The 20,275-nt window shown below is 42.3% G+C and overlaps 1 protein-coding gene across 6 annotated transcripts in view; it reads right to left on the bottom strand.

The window, feature by feature from the left end:
* RGS7 (regulator of G protein signaling 7) overlaps positions 1-20,038 on the bottom strand; it is a 355,504-nt gene extending 335,466 nt beyond the window's left edge. For 4 of the 6 annotated variants that reach the window (XM_040967779.1, XM_040967778.1, XM_040967780.1 and 1 more), the window contains exon 1: positions 18,527-18,604. In XM_040967779.1, the coding sequence (XP_040823713.1) occupies positions 18,527-18,604 (78 nt within the window). Of the gene's footprint in view, positions 1-18,526; positions 18,654-19,704 lie in introns of those variants that run through there. The other 2 variants (XM_040967774.1, XM_040967775.1) reach the window with 1 other exon arrangement.
* Between the last annotated feature and the right edge of the window lie 237 nt (positions 20,039-20,275).

The raw sequence follows: 20,275 nt of genomic DNA, 5'->3' as shown, positions 1-20,275 counted from the left end.
ACACACCTACGGCTCATACTGAGTGTGGGTTCTTGGTTTTAATCTAACATGACCCCAGCTGTCACAGACATGTGGGGTCACAGACATGTGGGGAGTGAACCAGCAGACAGAAAACATCTCTTTGTCTCTCTGACTTCAAATAAATAAAGCAATTAAAACACTAAGTAGTAATATATCACAATATTTTTACTATGCCCAGTCACTGTGACTTGACTTCTCATATCTCATTACTTGAACAAGAATTTAAGGAAATCTAATTATATTGCTATTTTCTATATGGATATTAAAAGTATTTGAATAGCCTGTCTGGTCTATTAGTAAGATAATTAAAAGGCCATATTGAGGTTTGAATTTCTTCTCCAGGACAAACATTTTCTTTTTAGCTTTAATCCTAGATTTCTTATCTTTTTAACAGAAAAATATTATTCTTGGGTATTTTTCTACTTCAGTAATTTTCTTGTAAAAGAAAAGAATAAACAGCAATTATAACATTAGTTTCCTGAGTATCTTGGGGGTCTACAAGGTTTAAATAAAATAAAAATCATAACCATAAAAGAACTTGTTCATAAATCTAATACACGTGAAATAAGGCAGTGAAATTTATATATAATCTTAGAAGTATTTTACTACACATACACACACACACACCCCAGAAAAGGTAAACTAGAGATCAAATCTCCATCCTGAACAAGCAGATGATGGATGAGAAGGGTATAACCTTTTCAGAATTTTCAGCATCTGAAGTTATGAAGATAGTGATTAACTGAGAAGTTAAAAACCTTTTTCCTTTAATTAGTAATTATGTACAAAAAACTAGTATTTCCTCTGCTGTACTATGAGTCAACACAGAAGACCTCTGTGATCCCAACTGTGTACGGATTTTTCTTCTCTAGCAAGTAAGCAATCAATTCTGAGGCAGACACCAACTGAGTGCCTTCTAATTCTGCTCAGTTCTGATATGTTCGACCTGCAAACAGCTTGTGGGATCGATTAGCTCCCACAAGCTAAAAGACCAGTCACAAGAACTTCTGCTTCTGACCAGCCAACTGGAAATACGGGGTTCCTACATGACCCTCCCCCAGTCCAGTGAACTTGCTTCACCGGTTCTAAGAACTTCGGATGTGAGGGCGAACTGACTCTGACATCTGTCACCCCATTGTCCGCCAGGGTTGATTCGGCTGATCTGGCTGGCTAGGCGGGTGTCCCCTTCCTCCCTCACCGCTCCATGTGCATCCCTCCCAAAGCTGCACGCTCGGTCAAAGAGGACGACCATCTCCACTAGAGGAGGACCAGTTTTCGGTCAAGGATATACAAGTAGCTGCACTTGCCTGCTAGAATCTCCAAACAAGCTCTCAAGGTCCAGTTCTCAGAACTCCACTTCCATACCCTGATTGGCTTTTTTAAAGGAATGCATATGTGGAGTTACATGGACCTTCCTTGCTCTTTCCAGGTGTACCACCCTCCAGGAACCAGTCTGTATGTTCAGCTGTCCCTTTCAATTTTTATAAGGACTTCATTGCACAGGCATGATTGCTAATACACGACATGTGGAAATCCAGCAAGACCTGTCAGCACAGATTTGTCAGTTGTCCTTCCTTGTGTGTGTGAGACAAGACAGCCTTGGAATATGGAGGGTCTCAGAGCTCTGTTTCAGTGGTCTAGCAAGAATGAAAGTCAGAATATATACATCATCAAGATTCCCACTTATAGTGAGACTCATTCTCAGATTTGCAGTTCCTTACTGATGGAGAAAAATGGAGGTGAGGCTAGAGCCTGCACTAGAGTTAGTCAGCCAGGCCAGTAGGAACAGTCCTGACCATGAAATCCCTTATCAAAAGCACTTCCTCCACCTCCCTCTGAGATAGTGTGCCTCTCAGAAGAAAGCTATGGTCCTGCAGAAACCAATTCTACAGTTGAATGGTCCAGGCAGAACGCTCTTTTCATATTGTTGGGCCATAAAGTAAAAGAGGGCATTACAGCAAACGGAATAATCCTCCTTGAAACAACAGTATCTGCTCAGCTAACAAAACTGTCTTTAAAATTGAAGTTCCATAAAACTAACATGGAGAACTCCAGGGCCGGTGTGTATTGTGTATTGTTTTAGTAGTGAGGAAATAACAAAAGGAGAGGGAGTATTCCTTGGTGGAAGGCCCAGTCCATAGTTCTAGCTATAAGATCATTTCAGGACACATCAGCTGAGTTATACAAAAACATTCAATATACACAAATACAAAATAAAACAAACATTTATATTTCAACAAGCATGATTAAATTACAACATATTAGGAGTCATTAACAATCAGCAGGAAGGGGCATTCGGCTCTGCCAGTTTTATGTGTTAAACAATCAGAAATAATATCCATGAGGCAATTAATTTCTTGCACATCGATTATTCCAATCTCCACACTAATAAGTTGAGCTAAACCAAATCAAATTAAAATACCACAAGAAGCTAAAGACTGGACCCAGCACAGTAGCCTAGGGGTTAAATCCTCACCTTGCAAACACCAGGATCCCATGAAGGTACCAGTTGGTGTTCCGGAAGCTCCACTTCCCTTCCAGCTCTCCGCTTGTGGCCTGGCGAAGCAGTCAAGGATAGGACCCTGCACAGTCATGGGAGACTCAGAACACACTCCTGGGTCCTGGCTTCGGATTGGTTCAGCTCCAGCTGTTGCAACCATTTGGGGTTTGAGAAGATCTTTCTCTCTGTCTCTCCTTTTCTCTGCAAGTCTGCCTTTCCAATAAAAATAAGTGAATATTTTAAAAAGGGAAGAAACTAAAGACTGATTCAAGGGCAGGAATTTGGCACAAAGGTTATGATTTTACTGGGGATGCCTGCATTCCAAATCAGAATGCCTGGTTTTGACTCTTGGCTCCACTTCCAATTGCAACTTCCCACTAATGCACACCTTGGGAGGCACTGGATGGTGGCTCAAGTTCTTGGGTCCTTGCCTCCCTCATGAGAGACCTTAATGTAGTTTCTGGCTTTGGCTTGTCCCAGACCTGTTGTAGGCATTGGGCATAATTCTTCTCACTCTCTCTCCTCTCTCTCTCCTTCTGCCTCTCACACAAATAAAATTGATAATACTTTTAAAAGAATGAGCCTACTTGCACAGGGAGCCTATAAAATTAACAGATGAATTGTATCTCTGAAGTTACCATGGGAATAATACTTATTCCAGAACCCTAAATCATGCTGTGAAAATAGCACAGCATAGAAATCACCTCCACATCAATTATAGTTCTTACATGTGCAAACACATAAACACACTGACACACTTCACTAATTTGGGAATTAAGACAAAATACATTGCCAATGCCCTAGTAACAAGAAGCAAAGTCAGGATAGTTCTACGACATTAAATTCTGCAGAGAACCAACTGATGTCTAATACTTCTAGAATTCAAACAAATTCGATTTTTAATATTTCAACAAGTTACACAGAAAACTGCAAAACTGTCATATAAAATTATTTCCTGGATTTCAGAACTACTTATTAATAAATTAGCCAGATTTGGTATTGAATCTGCTGCAAAAATCTTTTTTAGAGAAATAACTCAATCTTTTATTAACTGATATCTCTAAAGCCTGGGAACCTGCACCTGTGTGGGAGACCCAGAAGAGGCTCCTAGCTTCAGGCTCATGCCTTCAAATTGGCTCAGCTTCAGCCATTGTTGACATTTGGGGAGTGTACTAGTAGGTGAAAGATTTTTCTCTCTCTTCTCTCTGTGAAATCTACCTTTCTAATAAAAAAATAAGAAGACTTTTTTAAAAAATAAAAAATTATGAGAGTCTAATGCGGAAACCCAATGGTTCCTATACGATTTTCCATGATACATTGTATATTGTGTCACCAGGATTGATATCCAAAGGACACACATACACACCCACACTCAGTGGTAGATGAGCAAAACATGGAGCAATGCATCATTGAATATCCGGCCCACTCATCCCACATTTTTCTCCTTAGCTCAATCTTGAGAGACAATAGATTTCAAAGCATTCTGTACATTTCTCTTGATGGCTGTACGAAACAAACAAGCAAATACTAAAGAGCAAACTATACCACTTCCAGCTACCCACCCTCTGTCCTCCTGCCTGTAAATTCTGCACTAATATCCCTCTCACTGTGTCTGCATAGATCAGCCAATTCAGCACGTTGGGCCATACTTCTCCAGCAAACTACTTTACATTTGCCTTGTAAAGGTAACGTCTTTCATTAACTGCATAATATATATTTACTTTCAGGGATTTAAACAAATTTGACGAATGTGTTAGTATTTTTAATCAGATTGTTATTGTTGGGTTACTGCTTAATTATAATATTGTATGTTTGGAGTAGTTAAATGTTTCAGTGATCTGATCCAATTCTAGTTCTTTCAAAATGTCAATTATTTTTAGTGTGACATTTCTAAAGGAATGCATGTATTATGTTATAGTTAAAATATACATATTTTGCCTCCTCATGTGAATATTTTTCACATATGAATATTAAGGTACCATAAATTGATGGGCTTGTTTGACACTTTCTGTTGAAAATCCAATCCAGCACCGCATCCCTATGGTTAAGAACGTACAATTTTCATCAAAGATAGTAGCAAAGGGGGCAGTTTGTTCCACTTTTCATAAACGTGTTCAACAAAATGCTTCTGGTCATAAAACAATGCTCAACTACATTAAATATGATATACAAATAAATACATATAATACTGGGTATCTAAAACTTTGAGCATCTTTTGTTTTATGATATAAAATGATTCCATACTAAATAAATTAAACTTCCAAAAGAAAAAAGACATTGTCACAACAGCAGCTGTAGCTGCAGAACTTGCCACACGAGTGACTAGTTTCAAGGGTAAAAAGTCTCCTCCCTTCCTTGGCATACTCAACTGGAAGTAAAACCACTCAGAAGGCTTTCATCTGCATTATTGTTTGAAATGGACTCTCTAGTTCCCTTAAGGGAAAACAGGAATGCTTTTTTAAAACTTGAACATCTACAACATCAATTTCATACACACACATTCACACTAGAAATCACATGTAGAACTATTTTCTTCCAAAATTCGGATTATTGTAGAGCACTCTGGTAAGGAATTTATTGTCATCATCACTCATTCTTTACTCTCTGACACTTCTGGCAAATTGCCTTGCACAATAAAGATTTCTTAAATGAAACTGGCCTGTATGTATAATTAAGTCACAGTTTCTCAGGGAAGCTGTTTAAAATAAATTAAATTATATTCCTAACAAATAGATTGTTCACAAAATAAAGCAAAAGATGTAGGTTCTAAATGAAACGTAAGTTCTATTACTATCTTAGAGACTGAAAATAAAAGGTCTTGGCTACAGTTTCATTTTGGGTATTTTTCATTTTGGTTACAAGTGACAGAAAACTTCAACCACAGTTTTTCAAAGAAGACATAAACTAAGCCATCTCAAACATCAGAGTCTACGTAGGCAATGTGGGCTGGCATATCTACCCTCCTCATCAGGAGTCCAGGGGCACTGCACTGTCCTACACCATGCCCTCAGGCTCACCTCCTGAGCAAAACGGCTGCATTACAGCCAGGAGGAAGGGATAGCAGGTAAGAACAGAAAGGCAATTCTCAAACACTACATCACATTCCTTTACACCACATGGGCCGGAGTATATCACATGGCCATGTCCAGCTGCTTGGAGGTCTGAAAAACACAATCTTAATTTGAGAGGTAATGGGCTTCCGTGAAAAATGGGTGTCCCCTCCTTACAGAAGGAACAAAGAAACAGAAAGAACAGTGTGGTTTGCCATGAGCTTAAACTCAAGCAAACAGATTCACAGAAAATAAACTAATTTGAGTGAAATTTTATGTTAAGAATATCACCCAAGTTTTAACACTGTAGGTTATGCTATTTAATGGAGAGAGTTAGAATTGCTTCTGATTGAAGCCTTTAAAATTTCTTTCCTAGTTGATGGAATACTTACTTACTACTAATACTTAATTTCAAGGAATTTTAAATCAGTTAAAAGGAATAGTATTAACAGCATAACTGCATAAAAAGAGTTTAAAACAAAAGGAAAGATTCATTTAAAATTATCTATCTAGACCTAATGCGATAGCATAGTAGCTAAAATCCTCACCTTGCATGTGTCAGTATCCCATATGAGTACCAGTTCATATCCCAGCTGCTCCACTTCCAATCCAGCTGCCTGCCTGCGGCCTGGGAAAGCAGTCAAGGACAGCCCAAGGCCTTGGGATCCTACATCTACATCGGACACCCAGAAGAAGCTCCTGGATCCTGGCTTCAGATTGGCTCAGCTTCAGCCACTGTAGCCACTTGAGGAGAAAACCAGCGGATAGAGAATCTTTCTGTCTCTCCTCACTCTGTAAATCTGACTTTCCAATAAAAATAAATAAATAAATAAATAAACCTTTTTTTAATTGTCTTTCTATAGCAGTCCAACAGTAGCTTTTTAGTGATAACCAAATGTCTCTTTTTATTCAAATATATAGTGAATACTCTATAATTATAAATACTATATAAATGTAAATTCTGGTGCTGTGGTATAGCAAACTAATCCTCTGCCTGTGGCACTAGCATCCCATAGGGGCATTGGTTCATGTCCTGGCTGCTCACTTCCCATCTAGCTCCCTACTAATGGTTTGGGGAGACAGCAGAGGATGGCTCAAGTCCTTGGGTCCTTGCACCTGTGTGGGAGACCAAGATGAAGGTCCTGGCTCCTGGTTTCAGATGAGCTCTGCTGCAGTCATTCAGAGTGAACCAGTAGATGGAAGATCATTCACTCTGTCTCTCTCTCTAATGCTCTCTCTCTCTCAGTGAGTCTCCTTCTCTGTGAAAAAGCTTTATTTTAAATAAAAGTAATAATAACACAAAACTTTTTAAAAAGGAGAAAAGAGATGGAAGCAGAAATGAAAACACCAGTGACAGAAGGGGCTAAATCCAGAGAGACCAGCAAAGCGCAAAGGGCAGTTTTAGCAGACACTACAGTGAAGCCCCCGTCACAGCAACTGAACTGACGTAAGCATCCCTGAACTGGGCAGCCACATGTCAGCAGCATTATTTTGTAGAGGAAATTGGATTTGGATATAACCATCATTTATGGGACACCAAATATGCTTCAGCCCCATTTTCAAAATGTTCAACATGTTTTTGTTTGAGACAGTGGACAGAAGTAGGGAGGGATAGAAAAAGAAAATATAGACACAGAAAGAGAAAGCTTTCTTATCCACTCATTCCCTACCTCCAACCCCCAGAAAAAGTCAGCAACAGAGTAGGCTGAGCCAGGTCAAAGCCAAGAGTCAGAAATGAAAACATTATTTTAAATAAATATTAAAATATTCGTATCCAAAATAAGATATTTCTCAATACTACATAAAGCAAAGTGGAAGACGGTGGAATAAGCAATTGAATGAATAATGAAAGAAATTTAAAACTAAAAAACAAGATTTACCTGTAGCTAATAATTGTTCATATTATCTAGTACATACATGAATGTTGGTTATATTATCTTCTTTGGTACTTTTTAACGGTATCATAATGAACTACTCTTACTGCTATACTGTCTATTTAACGTATGGAACAGTTTTAAATGAATAAGAGTCGATGAAGAGCAGCAAATTCTAAAACACATTAAACAAAAAATTTTCTCAGGGAAATATTCCTCAGTTGTCATTTTGTGGGGAAACCTAAGTCCTTTTCCCAGCACCTGTAATCCACAGTTACCTCGCACTGCAAAGTTTCTGTACGTCCAAACTGTATCAGCACTGTTGGTATAATTTCAGCACTACTGTGCTACTGTCATCCCTGTTCTACTCAAGAGGAATCGAAACGGAAGATCAAAGAGGCAAAGTCATTTGAAGTCTGTAAGATGCATTTTCAACATTGGCAGTCTAACTTGAAATCCTCAAATTTCGTGAGTACATCTCTCTCTTCCTAGTCCCTTTGCTAGCTACTTTAGATAGCCTCGTCGATGCTAACTTGCCAGAATTAGGGAAGCCTGAGTGAGAACTTCTGCAAAGAGGCTGTCTAAGGGTTGTGTAAGGGTTAACGTCAGCATCTTTGTCTCATTTATCTCTGCACAGCCAGAGAGTTTTCAGCACTCACTTAACTCAATTTCATTCATTTTACTACACATCTCGTATGTGTTAGAAGCTGTTAGACCTTAGACACTATGCTAAGCATTCACAACTGTTGGCAGAGATAAACATACCATTAATTTTAGAAACTAGATGAACAAAAATACATGCATTTTCCTGTCACCCACTTCTTCCGCTATCACGGCATTAATCACTCAAAGATGAGTTTTGTGACATCTGTCTTTGTCACTGAAAAATAAGCTCAGAAATGGCTACAAGTAGATACGTGTTGTCTACAACTCCATCCTCAGAGCTTATCAGAAATGCAGCCTCTTGAGGCACAGTCAAGGCAGAGCCAAAGTGTAGGGAACGCAACTAAACTCCTACTGTCCTCTCCATTCAGTCCTTAGCACACAGTCTTCAGCTTAGCCAGTGACGTGAGAAGTTGCTCAGGGATAGATATTTCCTGTAATAGCAGAACACTGTATTCAATTTCGTCCTCCACTGCGAAGTCCAGCATCCTGACATTGTCACATTTATGAGAGTGAGTTCTATCCTCACTGTTTATACCTCATTGTTGGACCCAGCTGCTGTAACCACGAATCAGAATATGGGAGCTCGTTCTCTCTCTCTCTCTCTCTCTCTCTCTCTCTTTCTCTCATACACACACACACACACACACACATTTTGCTTCCTGTGTGTGTCTCTGGGTACTTCAAATTAATAGAAGTAAAGGAGAATTTTTTTAAATTAACTACACAAATTTCTAAAACTGTTTATTGAAGACGCAGAGAGGCAAACAGAAGGAAAAAGAGAGAGAAGATTCCAACCTGCTGGTTCAATCCCTAACACCTACAACAGCCAATGATGGACCAGGACTGAGTGAGGCCAAAGCCAGGTGCCAAGAACTCAGCGTTTCCCACCTGTGTGTGGGAACCCAATTACCTGATCCATCACTGCTATCCTCCAGACTGTGCATTAGATGAAAAAAGAAAACAGGAGTAGAACTTAAAATCAAACCTAGGAAGTCCACTCTGGCATGCAGGAGTCCAAGTCGCCCCAGGCCAAATGCACAGCCCTGATCTATTCATCTGAAGTAAAGTCACAGAAGGATAATTAAATGAGGCCCTAGATTCAGGCCATGTGATGCAAGATCAATTGTGTTACTTCTCTGACCTTAAATTTCATAACCAAAGTTGGCACAATGGAAAACAAGACTACTCCTGCACCTGCAGTGCCAGCATCCCAAACAGGCACCAGTTTGTGTGCCAGCTGTTCCACTTCCCTTCCAGCAGCCGGCAAATGGCCTGGGAAAGCAGCAGAGGATGGTCCAAAGCCTTGGGATGCTGGACTCACGTGGGAGACCCAGAAGATGCTCTTGGTGCCTGGTTTTGGAGCAGCTCAGCTCCAGCTGTTGCAGGGCAGTGAACCAGGGCATGGAAGACCACTCAATCTGTCTCTGTTTCTCTCTGTAAATCTGCCTTTCAAATAAATTTTTAAAATTTTTCATAGTCTGCTAAATGAAAAAGGAAATAGATTCTGAACTCTCATCCTTGAAATTCGTGCATTCTAAAGTTTTATTTAATTTCTATGACAACCATGTAATTGTGCAGATTTCAAAGACACATAAAGCAAGACAAACAGTATTATTATTAACTAATAAAAGAAGGTGAATATGTCGAAATATACAATATAAGGACATTAAGCGTCATAAAAATGATATTACTAAACACCCTACAAGAATCTACCTCTTGACACTAATAGGGAGATATGACCAGAGGCATTAAAAAGTTCATTTTTTAATTGTTATCAAAAATATGACAACCTATTTAACACCACCTGCCACATATCAGATGCTTGAAATCTTTTTCAACAAATCAATAAGAAGTAAGATACTATTATAATATTTTTCAAAAACATAGTAGATGCTAGGTTCTATACAAGAAATTTTACCTAGGTTATCTCATTTTATCATCAATCATCCTTTAAATGAACTTTTCTTACTTTTCATCATTTCATAGAAAAGGAAACTGAAATAAAATGAATTTAGGTTGCTAAGCAACAGCCACATAACTAAATAGTGGCAGAGCTGAGATTTAAAGCCAAAACTTTGCAGCAGGTACCTGGCCTACCAGTTAAGACCCCAATTAAGACACCCATGTCCCATATTGGAGTACCTGTATCTCCACTTTTTTCATAGCAAAACAGTTTATTAATGTCCATTCCAAAGGTGAGGGGATGAGGATTGCAGATCCATGGACTCCAGTAGCAATGGAGAGGGTCAAGGAAGAAAGGAGGGGTGAGAGACGTGTCGTTGGTGGGTGGAGTAGGAGGAAGAAGGTACACCACTCCTTCTTGTCAGATTTTAGTGGTAAGGAATGCAGATGATCTGCTGAAGCCATCTCAGGGGTCCCTGGGAGGATGTCCTGGGGGTGTCACTTAAGTCATCACTGTATAAAAGGTGACATATTCCATCTGTCCTCACAGGCTCTTCATTGTTCTCTTTGTGCAAGTTCCAAGGCCTGGGATTGTGGATGCCATCAGTCTAATGTACTCACGTGATTCAGGAGGCCCACTTCTGACCATGTCACCCTATCTAACCTGCCCCAAGTCCCAGTTCTGGCCATCCTTGGTATGCCTTATCTCCCATACATATCTGTGGGTGTGTTGGCTTGGTTGGAGTGGGGAGGGAACCTCCAAAATCCCTACCAGGTCAACCCCCAGCTCCAGCAAGCACTGTTGGGTACAGTGGTTGGACTCAACCCACCCACAACCCCAGTCCTCACGCCCAACAGTGGGTAGGTACCCTGGCCTCATTGGGCGCCCCTCCAGAACCCCTACATGGCTGGCTCCCAGACCCAGCTACAACACATGCCAGCAGGTATCACATAGGCTTTGTTTCTCATTGCAGCTTTCTGCCAATGCAGAACCTGAGAGTCACTGATAATGAAGTGACCAGTTTTCTTGTCACCTCATGGAAGACATGGATTGAGTTCCTAGTTGCTGGCTTCAGTTTGGCCCAACCCCAAAAGTTGTGGCCATTTGGACAATAAACAAAGGGATGGCAGCACTCTCTTTCTCTCTTAATTTTGCACTAACTCCTTCCATCCTTCTCTCCTTCTACTCCATTCTTCCTCTCAAATTTAAACATTTAACCCCCCCCAAAAAACTTCAAAATTCCAGAACACATGTTCCTTAAATTTCAACACACTTAACCCTAAAAAAACTTTTATTTGCTAACCACCTTACAGACATCTTTAAAAACCTACTACCTTGAGCCTGGCATATTGTCTCTTAGTCATTCCTTCCCATGCAAGTGACAGGATCGCACATAGGTGTCGGTTCATGTCCATGTGCTTCGCTTCCCATCCAGAACCCTGCTTGTGGCCTGCAAAAGCATAGGTGGTTCAAAGGCCTCGGTACCCTGAACCCAGGTGGGAGGTGCAAAGGAGGCTCCTTGCTCCTGGCTTTTAGATCAGCTCGGCTCTAGCCATTGTGGCCACTTGGGGAATCAACCAGCAGACAGAAAATGTCTCTCTCTGTTTCTCCTCTCTGTAAATCTGCCTTTCCAATAAAAATAAATAAATCTTAAACAAACCATTTAACGTGATAAAATTTCCTTTTCCCATTTTCCTACATATTTTTCTAGAAGAAAGATTAACAATTTAACTTTCTAGATAGTCCCCCAGCTAAAAGATTTTCCAGTCTGGATCATGTGGCCATTTCAATGGGATTGGAGTTGAGGTCATAGTTGTCTATTAGAGATTCCATGTCCTGAGACTTAGTTAATTTAGTTATACACAGACAAAGAGAGTTTTTTAAACAGGCAACTTAAATTTTTCTATTGCCTCTGGCAAATGTCAGGCCTTTTTTCCCCAGGAACTGAGTACCCACTCTTCTGTTTACAATGACTGTATAAATAGATTGGTATTTTGTAGGAAAAAAGTCTCAGTAACCCTGACATTCAAATACCTCCTTATCACTGCTACGAAGTGGGAGCAAGGGCCAATTATTTGTGCTGCTTATTTTCTACAATCCTGCTTTCACAGAGACATAACATTTATAAAAGTTATTATACTGGCCAATTCCAAAATATTACCATATTCTCCACAGTGATCACATTGTATCACCCACATTGCCTAAAAATATCTCTTCTCTCCATCAATCAGTAGAACCACAAAGACTATTAGAAGAAAATAAAATCCCTAGATATCTTCTCTTTTGTACATCTGCACTTTGCTGTGATCAATTACATTCAGGAAGACTGGAGATGGAGATGAAAGAAAATAAAATTCAGACCACACGTCCTTATCTTAATCCCACAAATAGCACTGACAAGCAACAATGAGTAAGGAAAGATTTCAACCATGCTAGCCTTTTCTGCTCTGAACACAAGTTAATTATTACCCACAATCCACCATTAAGCTATCAATCAAAAATGCTTCCCTCTATTTCTCAGTGTTAATATCGCAGCTGTTGGTCCTAATCTTCCCAGCACACAGGTCTGTACCCACATTGACAGAGGGAAATGCAGAATTAAATGTATTTATGGTAGACACCATCTCTTGATCCAGAAAGATGATTTCAAATAATCAAACTTAGGGCCAATATTGTAGAACAGCAAGTTCAGCCACTACTTGTAATGTCAGCATCCCAAATGGGTACCAGTTCAAGTCCTGCCTGTTGCACTTCCAGTCTAGATCACTGTTAATGTACCCAGAGAAACAGTCAAAGAAAAATCCAACTACTTGGACTAACGCACAAACATGGAAGATCGATCCAGTTGGAGTCCCTGAGGCCCTGCCTCAGCCTTACCAAATCCAGGCTGTCGTGACCACTTGGGTAGTGAAAGTGGGGAGTCAATGGACAGAAAGCCTCTCTCTCTCTCTGCTCTCTCTGCTCTACTTAACTCTACCTTTCAAATAAATACATTTTTAAAATTTATTTATATATTTATTTTTATCGGAAAGGCAGACATACAGAGAGGAGGAGAGACAGAGAGGAAGATCTTCCATCCGATGATTCACTCCCCAGGTGGCCACAACAAACGGAGCTGAGTCAATCCTAAGCCAGGAATTCCAGGTCTTGCACGCAGGTGCAGGGTTCCAAGGCCTTGGACTGTCCTCCGCTGCTTTCCCAGGCCACAAGCAAGGAGCTAGATGGGAAGCAGGGCTGCAGAGATTAGAACCAGCATCCACATGGGATCCTGGCGCATTCAAGATGAGGACTTTAGCTGCTAGGCTATCGCACTGGGCCATCAGATAAGTAAATATTTTTAAATCAGAATTAAATCAAAAACTCCATTTTAGAAATGTTCAGAAGAGGGGCCGACACAGTGGTATGGTCAGCTAACTTTCTACCATGTGGTGCTGGCATCCCATATGGGCACCCAGTTCATATTCTAGGCTGATCTACTTTCCATCTAGCTCTGTGTTGGCGATCTGGGAAGGCAGCAGAGGATGACCCAAGGCCTTGGGACCCTGAAGCCATGTAGGAGATCCAGATAAGCACCAGGCTCCTGGCTTCAGACTTTCCTATGGCCAAGTGAACCAGTGGCTGGAAGATCTCTCACTTTTTCTCTCTCTACAAATCTGCTTTTCAAGTAAAATAAACAAATATTTTTAAATGTCTGTATCCAAGTGCCTATGTATAATGATACACACACTAGGCCAGTATCTATTCTCTTCTCCCAAAGACACTGGTCTCTCTTTTACAACTAAAAACAAAAGTATATTAGTGAACACTATATCTTCAATCTTAAGCCTTTTCTGAAAAGAAAAAAAAATGTAAAGAAACAGAAGGAAGAAACTGTGTATATGGAGAGGAGTGAAGTGGAGGATAGGAGAAAGAAATGAAGAGAAAAATGGAAGGGAAGGTGACAGGGAGATGTACCGTGAAGCTGATGGGTTTGTTATTTCCAAAAGCATGTTCATTCGCAGGGCATAATGAAGGAGAAAAACATTTTCATTTTCTTTCCTGACAGCTGGAGCATAAACAGTTGCTGCAATAATATCAGAAATTATTGGACATTTTGAGCATTTTTGCTTGTGAGAAATCAACATCCCACCAATTTGAAGTAGCAGCCCCAAGGTGCCCTAGAAATTCTGTTTTTCAAATAAAGCTGCTGGACAAAAAGTGATGTGCACTGTCTAGTGGGCGGTACGCTGGCCAGACACCAAATTTGCAGTGTGTATCCCCGATCCTGGGATCTGACAGCTATCCATTACATCCAGTGCTTCCCCCATGAATGAGACTCTCCTCCAAAGAAGACCAAAAATGGGAGCAAAGTTTAAGACTCATTGGTTTAAAACAGAACAGCTCTAACTTGTCACCTCTTCAAATGCTTCAAGATGCTGAAAATAAAAATACTTTTGAATAAGTTTCCCTGGAATAAATCAAACAATATGAACTATTTCAATCACCTGCTTCTGAAAATAAAAAAAAGCAGCAATATAAACTAAAAAGTTGATAAAACAGGAGCCAGCCTTGTGGCACAATGGTCTAAGCCACTATGACACCAACACCCTTATTGCAGCACAGTTCCTTGATAATCAGCCTGAGAATGCAGTAATGGATAGTCCAAATATTTGGCTCCCCATCACCCATGTGGGAGATCTAGATGAGCTTCCTGGCACCTGGCACCTGGCACCTGGCTCCTGGAATCTGGATCCTAGCTCTGGCTTGTCCCAGCTTCAACTCTTGCAGGCATCTTGAAGTCAACCTGTGAATGGAATACTTCCTTTCTCTGTGTGTGTCTCTCCCTCTCTCTCTGTCAGTCTACAATTAAAATAAATATTTTCCTTAACTTTGTAAAGCAAAATATTTGACCCAAAAGGATGTTTTGAAATGCACCTGTGACAGTAAATGAGCTTTGTAAGAAACTCCTGATCTTATGCTAAAAAGCTTCCAGCAAACATTTGAGACTGACCCACATTCACTAACCTTAATCAGCAGGAGACATTACTGTCCCTTGACACCTTCCCTGTATGACACTCACTCTGAGTCAGAATGGATCCACTCCACATTTTAACAGAAGATGTATTCGTTTGAAAGAGAATTACAGAGAGGGAGGGAGAGACAGAGACACAGAGAGCACGTGCAGAAAGGAGGGAACGTCGATCCACTGGTTCACTTTCTCTCCATATGGGCACAATGGTCAAAATCTTCAACTGCCTTCACATGCACAGCAGGGCGCAGGATCAGCTCGAGCAGTAGGGACACTAATGGCATCCATATTAAACGCCAGCATCACATGCACTGGTTTAAGCAGCTATGCCACAACTCTGGCCCCAATTCTACACTACGAACTGCTCCACAGACAGAAGAATCATGAAAATTTTCCATTGTTTGAAGGAAATCAGGCAACTCATCTGAGGACAATCATGATGAGAGAGAGAGAGAGAACATCAAATACAGGAAACTCATGCCACCCAGCATTTCTGGGTATTCCACTTTGGGAACCATCAACTAGTTTCTATCCTCATGGGGATGTTCATGAGTAACACTCACAACCTACGAAAATACAATGGAAACAACATTGCTACTCTGACTGTAAAGCAGCAGAATCCATAGCAGTAAAACTGAAGGAGGACGGACAGGGGCTAGCAGAAATGGTGAAAATCCATGGATGTGGCCACAGAACATGTTGTGGAACTTGATTTCAACAGGAAAGCACAAGGGAAAAACTGGCATGAGTCAATAAAATAGCAATTTGTCCATCCTCTCAGCTTCTGTTAAGCAGTCTACAGTTGGGAATGAAGCTATTCATCAGTTTGATGGACTTTCTGATTACTAGTACCGTGATTTAGAGATTAATCTTTAATGAATGAGGAAATTGAAATAACCTAACCCATACATTTAAACTCTCCAATCACTTTGCTGATCTTCACATTAAAATTTGCCACCACCAAGAAGATAATAAAAGACCCATATAAGATACAAAACAATGGGAGGCCAAAGGTCACCTGATATCCATAGTGTCATATGTGCATACAAACTCATGGAACAGGACCAGCATTGGTGGGTGAAGCAGCTGCCTGCAACACATGCATCTTCTATTGGAGCACTGGTTTAAGTCTCAGCTGTTCTTCCTCCAATCCAGCTCCTTGCTCATGCATCTGGGAAGGTAGTGGATGGCGGTCCACTTGCGTGGGTGCCTACCACCACGCAGGACATCTGGATGGTGTTGCAGGCTCCTGGCTTCCTTCTGGCCCAATCTGGGCTACTTTGGTCATCTAAAGCAATAAATTAGCCAGAATATGGAAGACTTCTTCCTTTTCCTCTCTCTCATCTCTCTATACACCCTGTCTTACACACAAATAAAATAAAGCTCAAAGATATGCACTATTTGACTTGGTAACTAGAAAATCGTAACCATGGATATTGTGTCTCTTTGCAATTATCTGGTACTGTTTCCATATTATTTATATCCCAAATAAAAACAAAAATACATGTACAGAGATTAAAAGCATGAATCCACAGTTGAGCATTTTGAGTACAATTCACTTGAACTAAGGCATTTATTCCCATAATGATTTATCAGGGAATCTTTACCTGAAAAATCAGTTATATGTATCATCAACCCTAAACAAAGAGGTAATAAAATGAGGCCAAAATGAAAATAGCATTCCCTAGCTTACCTAACAAAATAGCAATGCTTGAAGAGGCATCACAGCCTTTCCCTAATCCCATCACAGTCTGTTCACTTAAAAGCAGAACAGCAGTTTGATGCTAGCCACAATTTATAGAGCAATTTCAAAAGGACATCAAGAAAGCATTTCTGAGTCCACTGTCTTCTCATTCTATTTGTTCTCAGGATGATTAACTAAATGAGACACACTGGTGATGCCAAGTTTATATTTAACCAGAATAATAGGAGTGTGATTATTTTACTCCTTAACCTTTCATAAAGAAATAGATCCTCTATATCTATCCTATGTGTCTTGACCCAACTAAAGTCCTTGCTACCATCATCCTTCACCCAAAAATCCAGTTCTCTAGATTACACACACACATCTAGCATATTAAAATATGCAGCCACCTAAGTATTAGAAATTAGTGTAACTTATATAGAAGAGCCTAAATGCCCCAAAATGTTTTTTCCAAAACATCTCTATATAGATTAAGCACATAACCAGTTATTTCAGTCAACACAGGATTGCAATAGTAATAGTTCAGCCTCTAGTGGATTATTTTCCTGATCTATTCAGTTGGAATGATTAAGACTAAAATAGAAAACTAATCCCAAATTTTTCCTTCTCATCACACTGCATTGTCACAGACATGCAAATCTCGTGCAAAATATAGCAGTGTCCACAAGGCCAGAGTAGAAAGCAGTTGGAATTAGGTTCAAATGCCAGTACTTTTTCTCATAAAAGCAAAGCAATATTCCCGCCAACACACATTCACGACTGCCTTTTAACGACTCTAGGCTACAAGGTAGCAAAAGGCTTTCCTCTTCATTCCCAATAATCTCTGAGCCTCTCTGTGAAAACACAAGTGCCAACTCCTGGGTTCTGTAGTAGACTCACCTGACCAAAACCTTTAACAACTTCCTTCAAGGATGATTTCCTTTTTACCATTGTTAGTGTAAACTAAAGAAATCTAGCCCAATAAACAATCCAGATAAAATGATAAAGAAAAATAATCCTAGCATAAAGTGCAATAAAAGCCTAGTGGTACAGAAGCTAAAGGACCCTTAATCTTAATAACATCGCTGATTAAAAGCAGTGTGAAATTACCTAAGCAAACAATCTGAAGCCCAGGCAATTGTCAAATGCATCTTTATTACAGCGATTAAATGTCTAGAACTTTGTCGCTGACAGCTCCGCTACTTCATGCATAAAACTCTCACATCGGATAGTGGCTAAAAAAAGAAGAAAAAAAGACCTGGCATAGATTGTGTATTTACAGACCCAAGAACATAAATATCCATGAGCTAAATCATTGAAATAAAACAAAGTCAAAAGTGATATAGGCTAAGACCAACACACAGCTGAGTAGCAAGGAGAAAAAAATCATTCAGCCACATACACTGACATAGGCTCATCCAGTCTTGCCACAGAACTGTCTAGCAGACCATTTTCATATCTGGAAATATTCCTAGACATTTTCGTAACCCAAGTGCTTACACAGTATATAAAAAAGCGTCATGAAAATTTCATGGATGCCATTAAATCACATATATAAGAAGCAAAATATCTGAAATGCCCCCACTCGACTTGGTGTTACTGCTGATGACAGACAAACCCTTATAAAAGCGTCAGTCTCGATTTCCTTACTCTACCTAGGGATCACTTGAAAGTATCCAACCATCAAGAACTATGCAGTGCCGTCCTTGGTGATGCGAGGAATCCATCGGGGTGTGTGTACAGATGCACACCGAGACAGGAAGCCAAAGCAAGCAAGCCAGAAGTGCCCCCGTTTTACAAGAAAGGACAGAAAGCCTTACCTTTCGGTACACCAGCATGTTGGGTGATTCATCTGCCACACCATTGCTGGTCTGCCCATAATTGTTCCCCTGGGCCATGTCACCCACACCTCGGTCCACGCTCAGAGGTAAGAATCACCAGGCTGCCCTGCAAAAGGGTCAGAGACCTCAGTGAGAGTCCAGCCGCGCGGCTGCTTCCCAGCGCTGACATCATCACAGCCCCCATCCCACCTGGCGCATACCGAGGTAAGGGCCACAGGACAGGGTGCAAACAGGAGTTGACACCTATAATACCTCCAGGAAATGGTAAGAAACCCTGACCTTCCAGTTAAAAATAGCTATTTGCCTATGTTTCAGTCGACCTAAATTTCTGCAGACTCGTTTTTCTTTACAAAGTGTTGGATGGTCACGGCCAAAGCCTGAGGTTACTATTTCTGTAGCGCAAGGAGTTCCCTCTCCCTGCACTTGCCGCTCCACTTTCTGATTCTTTCCCAAAAGGGCGGAGAGACAGCACCGCCCGGGGGGCAGCACACTTACTCCCAGCTGTCTGTCTTGGGGCTCCTCGGGCGGAGAGGCCCGATTCCCCCGTCATTCCCCAGCACAAGTCCTCCCTATTGCCCCCGGTCTCCCACACAGCACCTGGGTGCACGGTTTGCCTACTTTCACCTGCCTGCGCCGCCAGCCACTGGCTCCTCTCCTCGCACCCAACTCCGCCTCGGAAGTCAGGACCGAACCCTGCTTAATATTTGAAGAAGAAAAAAAAAAAAAAAAAAAAAAAAAGACACCAGAGGAGGTCCGGAAGCCAGAAGTGGACGGAGGTCAAGCCCTGGACCAATTTACAGGGTCGCGCAAGGGTGAAAATCTAACTGCTGAGGTAAGAGCGCAAACAGCCGAGGAGGGGAAAGCAGAGCAGCTCCGGCTCCTCGGCTTGGCTGACTCCTCGGCAGCAGCAAATGGCAGGCGAGCCCGTGCCCCACGACGCGGCCGGCGGCTACGGGCAGCAGTTTCAGCACCGCGGATCGCGGCGTGAGCGCAGCGCCCCAGCCCAGCTCCGGAGCGGGGCTCCCTGGGGGAGGCGGCCGCCCCGCACTGGCGGACGCTCGGGCTCGGCCGTGCACCGACTGAGCGGCGGCTGAAGAGGAGCCAGGCGGGCTCCGGGCAGCGCTGCCTCCTCCCCTTCCCGCTGCCCCCCTATTTACCTCCTCAGCCAAGGTCACGGCCCCGCGGCGGTCTCTGGGTGCAGGCGGTGTCAGCTGGCTGCAAGAGGAGCAGCCAGGCAGGGCAGCTTCATCACACTCGGCGGATGCGGATGCCGCGCCGCCCGGGCTCGTGCTGCTGAAGGCGACCGCCACCCTCGCCGCCGCCCGCCGCCCGTGCACAGGCGGCTCCGACAGCCGCCGCCCGCGCCCGCTCCCCCGGGCCGCCTCACCGCCTCCCGCCCAGCCTCCCCTCTCTCCCTCCTCCGCCGCTCCTCCTGGGATCTGGGACCAGCCGAGCGCGCGCGGGAGTCGAGACGCCCGGCCCGTGCGCGCGCCAGGGAGGAGGCGCGGGTCACGTGGGGCCGGGGCATCCGAAGGTGCCGGCTCGGACGCGCGGGGCTCTGGGCCGTCGCCACAGCGCCCGGGCCTCGAGGCTTGCCCCACCTTCTCGCAGCTCCGGGCGGCGGCCCCAGTCCCGCAGCAGCCGGCCCCCGCCCGTGGGTGCGCGCGCTGAAGGCCTGGAGACCCGAGCTGAAGGCTGAGTGTAAGCCGGAAAGGGAGGAAGGGCCCT

This window comes from Ochotona curzoniae, unplaced genomic scaffold (genome assembly GCF_017591425.1).
Source record: "Ochotona curzoniae isolate NIBS_2020 unplaced genomic scaffold, NIBS_Ocur_1.0 scaffold_4683, whole genome shotgun sequence".
In the NCBI taxonomy this organism is placed as follows: domain Eukaryota; kingdom Metazoa; phylum Chordata; class Mammalia; order Lagomorpha; family Ochotonidae; genus Ochotona; species Ochotona curzoniae.
The sequence above is the reverse complement of the archived record's forward strand: the minus strand, read 5'-3'. Positions and strand labels throughout refer to the sequence as shown.